The sequence below is a fragment of the Suricata suricatta genome, chromosome 3, assembly GCF_006229205.1.
Source record: "Suricata suricatta isolate VVHF042 chromosome 3, meerkat_22Aug2017_6uvM2_HiC, whole genome shotgun sequence".
In the NCBI taxonomy this organism is placed as follows: Eukaryota; Metazoa; Chordata; class Mammalia; order Carnivora; family Herpestidae; genus Suricata; species Suricata suricatta.
Genome location: NC_043702.1, coordinates 55,608,466 through 55,620,553, shown reverse-complemented (window position 1 = coordinate 55,620,553; position 12,088 = coordinate 55,608,466). Strand labels below are relative to the sequence as shown.

General features: G+C 34.4%; 1 protein-coding gene across 5 annotated transcripts in view; it reads right to left on the bottom strand.

Moving 5' to 3' along the window:
* ATF2 (activating transcription factor 2) overlaps positions 1–12,088 on the bottom strand; it is a 77,876-nt gene that overhangs the window by 23,003 nt on the left and 42,785 nt on the right. For 4 of the 5 annotated variants that reach the window (XM_029934355.1, XM_029934354.1, XM_029934358.1 and 1 more), the window contains 2 exons: positions 11,392–11,506; positions 10,722–10,808 (listed from right to left, as the gene is read on the bottom strand). In XM_029934355.1, coding sequence (XP_029790215.1) covers positions 10,722–10,808; positions 11,392–11,506 — 202 coding nt within the window. The remainder of the gene's footprint in view (positions 1–10,721; positions 10,809–11,391; positions 11,507–12,088) is intronic. The other variant, XM_029934357.1, reaches the window with a different exon arrangement.

Below are 12,088 nucleotides of genomic sequence, written 5' to 3'. Positions count from 1 at the left end.
CAAATTCTATGTTATATTTCACATTCCTGAAAACAAATTTTATCCCATCTGTCAGAACTTAGTAGGAGCAAACTACTCCATCATAGTTCAAAGAAAAAACATAATGTTCTCTAGAAACAATTTATGAAAAAGTCAGATCCATATTTCATATGTGCCACAAAAGCTCATCGGAGTAATAACCCTCCTTCTCCTGGGTGTTATCCTACCATCTGCTGCTCTATTACTTATCTTTATTTTGCAACTAATTAACAGCATAATCTTCTAAATTCAGCAAGTTAATTATCATTATTGTGGTCTTTGCAGCATCATCAGTCCTCATGAAGTCTTGTCTCCCCACCCCCAGAGAACATATGAAAATGAAGAAGGTTGGGAGAGAGTCTGTTTCTTTGGAGTGGGCTCATTAGGTGTTTGCTGATTAGCTTGGCATGCAGAGGCAGGTCAGAGGAATTCTGCTGAACATGAGCTTCCATGCGGGGCCCAACTAAGTTAATGTAGGGTTCTGAACATTTGCCAAGATGCCCTCTGTCAGCTCTCGGTAGAAACCCCCTGCAGAAAACCTACTGGCTTCCCACTGTGTGCAAAGTTATTTCTCAGTGTGTCACACAAGACTTCAAGGAAGGATTGTGGAGAATGCTACCTAAATACTTTATTAAATCTTCTTAACGAAGCTACTAGACAATTAACATTTTCTAATTCAGACAAGTTACCTTTTGACCACAAAGATTATGTAAGAAAGTTGTTTTAGTAGAAAAGTAGCACAGATAGCAAATATCTACAGTTTACATGCTTAATGACAAAATTCCTAAATCCAAATTTGGGGAGGTGCATTGCAATTCTATGGAAGACAGTAGATCCTAGGAATTTTTCTGTACTATTAAAAAATACTAGATAATCTTGTATTTGTGGACCCCCACTGACACTTCTTTTTATTACCATATTCTTACTTTCCCAAAGACTTAATGTTCTAACCACCAAAAAAACCCTTGCTCTGAAGAAATTTATTTTTTTTTAATGTTTATTTTTGAGACAGAGAGAAACAATGCACAAAGGGAGGGGCAGAGAGAGAGGGAGACACAGAATCCGAAACAGGCTCCAGGCTCTGAGCTGTCAGCACAGAACCTGATGTGGGGCTCGAACCCAGGAACTGTGAGATCATGACCTGAGTTGACGTCGGCTGCTTAACTGACTGAGTCACCCAGATGCCCCTGAAGAAATATCTTTAGCAAAAAAAGGATCCTATTTTAATATTTATAGTAGGCACAAACAATACATATTTGTCTTCCTATAAGCACTAGGTGTCTGAAAATCAGCGTCCCACAAAAGCATCCTTGGCTATCTTCAGATACAAGTAAGTTTTCTCTTGAGCTGTAGTGTGCTAGTCATTCTTATGTGTTCCAATGCCATTTCTCCTGATTATTTTTTTAATGTATCTTCCATTGTTTTTTAAATTTTAATTCTAGTATAGTTAATATACAGTATTCATTTCAGGTGTATAATATAGTGATTCAACAACTCTATACTGGGTGGCTCAGTTGGTTAAGCATCCGACTTTGGTTCAGGTCATGGTCTCATGGTTCATGGGTTTGTGTCCCACATCAGGCTCTGTGCTGACAGCTAAGAGCTTGGAGCCTGCTTCGTGATTCTGTGTCTGTCTCTCTCTGCCCCTCCCCCCACTCACACCCTGTCTCTTGGTCCCTGTAAATAAACATTAAAAAAAAAACCCCACAATTCCATATATTACTCAGTGTTTATCTAGGTAAGTGTACTCTTAATCCCCTTTACCTATTTCACAGTGCATCCTCCTCCCCCCCGCCCCCAACTTCCCTCTGGTAAACATATGCTTTCTATAGCCAGAATCTGTTTTTGGTTTGAATTTTTTGTTTCTTAAATTCCACATATGAATGAAATCATATGGTATTTGTCTTTCTCTGACTGGCTTATATCACTTAGCATTATACTTTCCAGATCTTTCATGCTATTGAAAATGGCAAATTTTCATTCTTTTTTATAGCTGTGTAACATTGCATTGTCTATATATACCTCTTCTTTATTCATCTATTGATGGACACTTAGGCTGCCTGTAACAATAATGCTGCAATAAACATAGGAGTGCATATATCCCCCTGGATTAGGGTTTTTGTAATTTGGGGGGAATTACCCAGTAGTGAGATTATTGGATCTTAGGGTAGTTCTATTTTTTAAAGTTTATTTATTTTGAGAGAGAGAGAGAGAGAGAGAAAGAGCATGCACAAGAGAGAGAGTGACAGAGAGAAGGAGAGACAGAACCCCATCCACACCATCAGTGCAGAGCTTGATGCGTGGCTCAAACTTACAAACCATGAGATCATGACCTGAGCCAAGATCAAGAGTTGGACACTTAACCAACTGAGCCACTCAAGCGCCCCTTTAATTTTTTGAGGAACCTCCACAGTCTTCCACAGTGGCTGCACTAGTTTGCATTCCAGGAAACAGTGCATGAGGCTTCCATTTTCCCCACATCCTTGATAACTCTTTGTTTTTCTTGTGTTTATTTTAGCCTTTCTGACAGGTGTGAGATGGTAACTCATTGAGGTTATGAAATGCATTTCCCTGATGAGTGATGTTGATCATCTTTTCATGTATCTGTTGGCCATCTGGATGTCTTCTTTGAAGAAACATCTGCTCATGTCTTCTGCCCCTTTTTAATTGGATTATTTATGGTTTTTCAGTGTTAAATTCTTGATATATTTTGGATATTTACCCTTTATTTGGTATATTATTTGCAAATATCTTCTCCCATTCAGTAGGTTGTCTTCTTGTTTTGTTGTTTCCTTTGCTGTGCAGAAGCTTTTAATTTTGATGCACTTCCAATAGTTTAATTTTGCTTTTGTTTCTCTTGCCTCAGGAGACTTATCTAGAAAGATGTCATTATAGCCAATGTTAGAGAACGTACTGCCAGACTCCCTTCTAGGATTTTTATGGTTTCAGGTCTCACAATAAGGTCCTTAATCCATTTTGAGCTTATTTTTATATATGCTGCATGAAAGTGGTCCAGTTTCAGTCTTTTGCACATAGCTGTCCAGTTTCCCAACACCATTTGTTGAAGAGACTCACATATTCTTGCCCTTTTTGGCAAAGATTAATTGACCATGTAATTGTGGGTTTATTTCTGGCTCTCTATTCTGTTGCACTGCTCTATGTGTCTATTTCTGTACCAGTACCAGACTGTTTGGATTACTACAGCTTTGTATATAATTTGAAGCCTGGAATTGTGATACCTCTAGTATTACAATGTATGTTCTTTTTCAAGATTTCTTTGGCTATTTGGGGTCTTTTGTGGTTCCATACAAATTTTAGGATTGTCTGTTCTAGTTCTGTGAAAATGCTGTTGGTATTTTAATAGGGATTGCATTAAATTTGGAGATTACTTAGGGTAGTATAGACATTTTTAACCATATTTGTTCTTCTAATCTATGAGCGTGGAATGTCTTTCTATTTCTTTGTATCATGTTCAATTTCTTTCATCACTGTTTTACAGGTTTTAGACTACAGGCCTTTCACCATTTCGGTTAAATTTATTCCTAGGTATTTTATTACTTTTTGTGTAATTATAAATGGGGTTGTTTTCTTAATTTCCCTTTGTGTTGCTTCATTATTAGTGTATAGAAATGCAATGGATTTCTGTACATGGAGTTTGTATCCTGTGAACTTACTGATTTCATTAATTAGTTCTAGGTTTTGGGGGGTGAAATCATTAGAGTTTTCTATACAGTATATAGGATCATGTCATCTGCAAATATTTGAAGTTTTACTTCTTTCGTACAATTTGGAAGACTTTTATTCCTTTGTCTTGTCTAACTGCTGTGCTAGGACTTCCAGTACTATGGTGAAATGCTTTCAGTTTTTACCATTATGATGTTAGCTGTGGGGTTTTCATATAAGGGCTGTTATATGTTAAAGTATGTTCCCTCTAAACCTGCTTTGTTCAGAGTTTTTATCATGAATGGATGTTGTACTTTGTCATATCTTTTTCTGAATCTACTGAAACAATCATATGGCTTTTATCCTTTCTCTTACTGATGTGATGTATCCTGTTGATTTATTTGTGAATTTTAAACCACCCTTGCATCCCTGAAATAAATCCCACTTGCTCACGGTGAATGACTTTTTTAATGCATTGTTGGATTTGGTTTGCTAATATTTCATTGAGGATTTTTACGTCTATGTTCTGTAGCGCTCTCTCTCGCTCTCTTTTTTGGTCCTGTGTTTACCTTGTTTTGGTATCAGGGCAATACTAGTTTTGAAGAGCAAGTTTGGAAGTTTTCCTTCCTCTTCTATTTTTTGGAAAAGTTTAGAAGAATAGGTTTTAACTCTTCTTTAAACGTTTGGTAGAATTCACCTGTGAAGCTGCTGGGTCCTAGACTTTTATATTGGGGGAATTTTTTGATTACTGATTCAATTTCATTGCTGGTAATCAATCAGTAGTTCGAATTTTCTGTTTCTTCCTGCTTCATTTTTGGGAAGTAAAAGGTTGCCAGGAATTTATCCATTTCTTCTAGGTTGCCCAGTTTGTTGACACATAATTTTTCATAATATTCTTACCATCCTTTGCATTCTTATGGTGTTGTTATTTTTTCTTCTTTCATTTTTGATTTTGTTTGAGTCCCCTCTCCCCTATTTTTGATGAGTCTGGCTATAGGTTTATCAATCTTGTTGATCTTTTCAAAGAACCAGCTCCTGATTTCATTCATCTATTTTTTTGTTAGTTCCTAGGTCATTTATTTCTGCTCTGATCTTTATAATTTCCTTCCCTTTGCTGGGTTTGAGTTTTTCTTTTTCTAGCTCCTTTAGGTGTAAGGTTAGGCTAATACTTTAGATTTTTCTAGCTTCTTGAGGAAGGTTTGTAATGCCATTAAGTTTTCCCTTAGAACTCCTTTTGCTGCTTCCCAAAGATTTTGGACCACTGTGGTTTCATTTGTCTCCACTGCATTTTTTGATTTCCTCTTTGTTAACTTCCATGTATTCGAATTCTTTCAGATTTTTTTCTTGTGGCTGATTTCTAGTTTCATTGCATTGTGGTTGAAAAGATGCATGATATAACTTTGATCTTTTTGAATTTATGCAGACTTATTTTGTGGTCCACTATATGATCTATTCTGGAAAATATTTCATGTGAATGTATTTTGCTATTTTAGAATGGAATATTCTGAATATGTTTATTAAAACACTAATCCAATGTGTCACTCTAAGCCATGGTTTCCTAATTGATTTTTAGTTTAGATGATCTATTCATCAATGTAAATAGGATGTTAGAGTTCCCTACAATCATTGTGTTACTATCAGGTAGTTCCTTTATATTTGTTATTAACTCTTTTATGTATTTGGGTGCTCCCATTCTGGCTGTATAAGTATTTACAATTGTTATGTCTTCTTGTTGGAGTCCCCTTAATGATTATATAGTGTCCTTCTTGGTCTCTTGTTACAGTCTTTCTTTTAAAGTCTATTTTGTCCCATATAATTATTGCTACCCTAGCTTTTTTTTCACATCCCTTTGGATGATAAATATTTCTGCATCCCCTTGTTTTCTGCATGTGTCCTTGGGTCTGCAATGAGTCTCTTGTTGGCAGTATACACAGTGGTCTTATTTTTTTTTATCCATTCCATCACCCTATGTCTCTTGGTTGGAACGTTTAGTCCATTTACATTCAGAGTAACTATTGATAAGTATGTATTTATTGGTATTCTGTCACTTGTTTTGTGATGGTTTTTATAGATCTTCTCTGTTTTTTTCCTCCCTTGCTCTCTCACCACAAGTTGGCTTTCTTTAGTGATATATTTGGATTTCTTTCTCTATTTTTCCTGTGTACCTATTACCGGTTTTTGATTTGTGGCTACCATTAGGTTTGTATATAACATCTTCTGAACCACACATCATTTTAGCAGAACCAAACAGGGAAGATGTTTATGTATTTTCAAAGAGTTAAAAACAACAAAGCACAATCCAACTCCAGCATGAAGGAAGAAACTAAATTTTACCAGGGGGTAGCAGACTGACAAACAAAAAAATCACTTAATGTATAACATGAATCAAAGGGATAAGAGCTGGGAATCACTCATTTGGAGAAATTGGATTTAGAGAAATTGGATTTAGAGTCCTATCACTGATGGAGAAGAGAATCAAGTCCTGTGATCATTTACTTGTCATTAAGAAACCTCCAGGCATGGGGATATGAAACCACTCTTAACTTTCTTCAGTTGGGAGGATATAATTATTTCCTCATTTGGTAAGTCTTTGACCTTATTAAGCTCTGGGGTGCTAAAAATCAATGACACTGACATTTTAATTCAAATTTAAAAATAATCTGTACCTATTTGGTATTTTATGTTCTAAAAGTAATTAAAATAACTTGCCACAGAGAAATAGGTTACCCTTGAATTTCAATTTAAAATGGTTAAAAGATCAATTCAGTCTTGTGATTTTAATTGGAAGAGCTAAGATAATCTTATAAGCCTCCCAATACTGGACTATTTAAGAAAACCAAGCCTCATATCTATAAGTTTAATTAAACTTAAAAACTTATTATAGTACTTAGAGAAGTTTGTTAGACAATTGAAGTGCCTATAGGGAAAACAGGATATTTTAAGTTTAAAATGAAATTTAGCACATTTAAGATTGCTTTTAAAGGTCTTCAAATATAATTAATCATTATATAATTGGATTTGTAAATTGGCCTTAATTCAGGGAAGAACAAAGTTTCTGGATTTGTAACTTTAATAAATCGAATATATTTTTTTAGAACCAGTCCCTGAATAATGGTTTTTATGCACAGAAGTTATCAAGGGGACCAAAAACAACTCATTAGCCTGACTGTTGGAAAATATAATTAATGGCCTTAAAAGTAAGACTTTTTGCCTCTTGATGATTATCAGAATGGTCTGCAAGAAAAAAATTAAAATTAAAGACCACATCTGCTGAATTTCTTAGTACCTAAGAAACATTTGTTAAATAAATGACAACTGACAGAAATTATTATTATTAAATGAGTCTGAGGCAAAACATACAAACATCAAACAAACTACAAAAACCAAACTATTTTCAAGTCATTTCCCAATGTTGGTAGATTGGCTTTGTGCTTATAACAATATAGAATTATAGCTGATGACCACATGTAAGCACTGAAAATTCTTAAATAGATAGTCAATAATGTTCATTTTATGTTACTAAGACAGGGAAAATGAACTAGCAATATTTCATAACAATATAGAACCAATGATGAAATTATTTCTGTACAACAACAAAACCCCCAACTAACCAGAATTCCCTAGGTATTCTAGGCAATTAGTATTTTGTTACCAGTTCATGTTACCTGGATAGAAGGGCAATATCTAATTTTCACAAACAAGCCAAACAGGTATATTAAAAAAAGGAAGCACAGGACAAATATACCAAAAGTGGTATGTTCTCAAACCACAATGTAATTAAAACAGTAATCAATTAAGATAAAAAGTAAAGCTCCTAGATCTTCAGAAATTATACAATACACTTTTATATAAGCTCCAACAAATCAAAGAAATCACAAAGGAAATCAGAAGATATAAGATAATGAAAATATAGCAGATCAAAATTTGTGCAAAGAAACATAGCTTTAAATGCCTATACTGGAAACGTAAAAAGGTTTAATCAATAATCCAAGCTTCTATTCTAAGCCAAAAAAAAAAACCCAGGCAAATTAAACCCAATTAACTAGGAGAAAGTATTAGAGAGTTACAAAAATTTTGTATTTAGTGTATCTAAAAGGTTCCTATAACAACCCAATTTAAGAAATCAGAAAATGATCACAAAAGCATCTGGCAAAATCAGAAATTAAATTAAAACTATGAGGTACTGCTACAAACTGCTAGAAATGTCTACAATGAAAATGAGAAATGTAAATGCTGACAAAAAATCTGGAACAATGGGGAATTCCCATACTTTGTGGGAATGCAGAACTTTGGCAAACGGACTGGCAGTTTCTTACTAAGTTAAATGTATACCTACCCTCTTACTCAGCAATTCTACTCTTCAATAGACAGGCCAAATGAAAATAAACATCCACAAAAAGAGTTCTACAAGAATGTGCACAGCATCATTGTTCACAATGCTAAACACTGAAAACTATTCAAGTGTCCACCAACCAGAGAATGGATAAACAAATTGTGGCATAGTCACACAATGGAATACTACTCAGTAATAAGGGGCAGCAAACAAACATTCAACACTGATAAATCTTGTGGCTGGACACAGAATATATATGGGATTTATATTAAGTTGTAGGACTAACTGCTGGTGACAACAGTGGGCAAGGCAGACTGATTGGGAAGGGAAATAAGCTTTCTGGGTAGATGTTAATGTTCCGTACCATGATAGCAGTGAATTACATTAATGCATTTACACATCAAAATTAAAATTGGTTCATTTCAATGTATATAAATTTTACATTGATAAAGGCCTATTAAAAAAATAATTGAGTTGGGGAGGGAATGGTCTGAGGCATAGATAAAACAAGAATGGCAGTTATAGTGCTAATAATTGAAGCCAGTGATGGGTACATGAGGGTTCATTATACTATACTGGTTACGTTGTATATGTTTGAAATTTTCTGTAATGAAAAGTTCTGTAATGAAACAAAAAAAAGGAAATGGACGAATTTGAGTCTTTTTATTTAATTAAAACAGGACAATCTTATTTACTACTCCAATTAAAATAGGCCACCACCTAAATATGGTTATTTTACACTAGCAAAATTCTAATAATAAATTTAATTGGACTGTTAAATTTAAGTAGGGCAATCTATGACTCCCCATGCTATTTTTTTGGGACTTCAATGATTGTTTTCCATATATAAATTTATTAAAGTTATAGCTTTGATTTTTTTTAATACACAAGCACACAAAACACTTTTATTCTTGTTAATTTCCTGGTGACCTAAAAGAAGTTATTCAAGGAAGTATTAAATTTAACAGTTCCTACAAATATGGCCTATTCTTATAGCCAAAAGTAATTTTTTAAATCTGAATTTTTTCCTTTTGAATTAATTTCTTTTCTTCTTCTTTTTTTAATGTTAACTTATTTTTGAGAGACGGCACAAGCAAGGGAGGGTCAGAGAGGGAGGTACGGATTCTGAAGCAGGCTCCGAGCTAGCTGTCAGCACAGAGCCCGATGCAGGGCTTGAACCCAAGAACCGGGAGGTCATGACCTGAGCCAAAGCTGGACGCTCAACCAATTGAGCCACCCAGGTGCCCCTTGAATTAATTTCTTAAGAAAAAAAAATCCACTGAATATGTAAAAGTATTTTTAGATGTGATGTAGAACAGATCTCAGTAACTCCTATTTCTACTCTATTCCATTCTCACTAATTGAAATTTTCACTAGTACAGTGTGTTTTAAAGTAGGAAGTATAAAAAACATTCTCAATGAAGCTTTTTTGCTATCAAGATGCATCTTAGTATTTCCAAAGCTTTGAGTTAAACATGTTGTTAATGCAAAAAAATTTCTGTCTTGGGTTTTCATAAGTTCTCTCACCACCATCAATAACCTACTAATTTTTACGTTCCTCAAACATTGTTCATTCAGATGGTGTGTTTTTCCGTTAGTTGTCACATGCCAATTTGAGATTATTAGCAAATGGAGTATAGAGGTAAAAAACTTAAAGCTTGCAATACATAATGGTTTTTATATGTACGAATTTATATTGTTAGTATACTGCCTAGAACAAAACTGATGCAAAATTATTGATTTTCTAAGGATACATTCATTAACTGATGTTCAGAATTAGTCCTGAAAATGTGTTAAGACTAAAGAAGGAAGAGGGGCACCTGGGTGGCTCAGTTGCTTAAGCATCCGACTTCAGCTAAGGTCACAATCCAGTGGTTTGTGAGTTCAAGCCCTTCATCAGGCTCTGTGTTGGCAGCTCAAAGCCTGGAGCCTGCTTCAGATTCTGGGTCTCCCTGTCTCTCTCCCTCACAATAAACAAACATAAAAAATTAAAAAAGAAACAAAGACTATAGAAGGGAGAATGACACGGATTAAAAAAACAAAACTAAAAAGCAACTTTAGTTTTTTACCAAGGAATTTAGCACATTTATGGAATTTGGGGCTTAGAGAAACTCTAGAAATAAAGGATTAATCCCCTTTTTTGTAATACAGTGAGTCTCCTCAAAATTAAAGTGGCTTGATTAAGGGTAGTAAACAGCAGAGTCAGCATTAAAATACATGTCTCTGAACTCCTAATCTGCACAGCTCATCCCTTAAATACCACCAGTTTCTGGGGTCAAAACACAACTCAAAAATATGGATTTTCTTTATATATTATGTGCAACATTTACTAACTTGTATACAATTTCAGAATTTTTGTCAACAATGTTCTACTTAAAACCATCTCTATGGCCTTCCAATGCTTACACCTAGGTTTAGCTGTAATATTTCTAGCCACCACAAGGAGGAGATTTCGTTTAAAAAGCCATAGCCCAAAACCAGACAAACCAAAGACTTTAAAATAAATGGATGACTTTGAGAGTAAAGTACCACTAACTAGTCACTATGCTAATGGAAACTCTTCCATATTATCTGGTTCTCTTATAGTGTAATACATTCCAAGGTTTATAAAATGTGATCTAAGCTGCCCCCTTGAAGCAGGTGTTAATGGAAAAATGAATTTAAAACAGGTTCAAGAAATGTACAGAAAAAGTACAATCCTGCTTACCATTTTTGCTTCTGACTGCACTGGTTGAGGGGAGGAAGGACCTGGAATTCCTGGAACACTAGGCACCATGGTGACTGGTCGAACAAGCTATGCAAAATATGTTAAAAAGTAATTGCTAGAGAATATATTCAAAATGAGATTTGTGCAGTGTCTGTGCAATGGCTATAAAAATTTGAGAGTTCGGAATCAGAAAACTGTAAACTCTTACTGATCTTCTTGTCCTGATTTATCTTTTAAGATTTGTCAATTTCCATAAAAGTTCACAGAGAGTGTCCTTATAAACAATTCCTATAATAAATGAAGTATCATGGAGTTACTGGACACATGTTCTAGTATACATATATTCGTAAAGAACAAAAATCTGTTAATAATAGAATTCTACAAATCTAGTCAAACTGAAATGGGCTGAATAAAAAATACATTTCTTAAAAATACAAGGAAAAAATTTTTGGAGCATAGAAAAACATTTTCTAACCAATTAATTATGTTTGTCTTGAATGCTGTATGCTGTCATTATAAATATCAACAAGTAAATACTACTAACCACTTGTAAGTATTCTGTTGGATTCAGTTTCATAAGCCAATCAAGTAGCCCTAAGCGTATTTACTGATTAAACTGATCTTTCTTAGGAAACTGATCTTGGTTAAAGAGTCTAACTCTCAAACTTACTGGGACTGCAGCTGGAACATGCACATTAGAACTTGTAATTGATGCGGGAATAGCAACAGGCATGGTCTGTCCATTAGGAAGATGCAACAGAAGAGGAAATGGGCCTGGTACAGGACTAAGAAAAACAAAAGAAGAAAAATTAAAAGATAAATCCTTATCAGCCCCTTCTAACAATATAAGTGTATTTTTACTCCTATTATCAATCATTTAAAAATAAATTTTTTGTAGCCACTACAAAGCAAATAACAAAATTTTATTATTTTTAGTTGCATTCTACATACATAATGAATATAGCAGTGTGGAAAAACAACAGGGAATAAATAGGAGACAGTCTCCAATATGCTGACTGAGAAAAATTCTTATCAGAAGGTCCTGAGGGACACCTGGCTGGCTCAGTTTGTAGAGCACTTAACTTCTGATAATGCGGTTGTAAAGTTGAGCCCCAGGTTGAGTGTAGAGATTACTTAAAATTTTGGGAGAAAAAAATAAAAACTCTTGACTTTTCTTTCAGTTCTTAAACATATCTCATCTACTGGAGTACTTTTACGTATTCTGTGTGTACGTTCTACGTATAGCATGAAAATTAGAGACCACCTTAAATTAACATTCAATGTTGATTTGTTTGTAAAATTTTTAGATATTTATTTTCTAATCTATTAGATAACAATAAGAAAATGACACCCCAAGTACTTTTTCC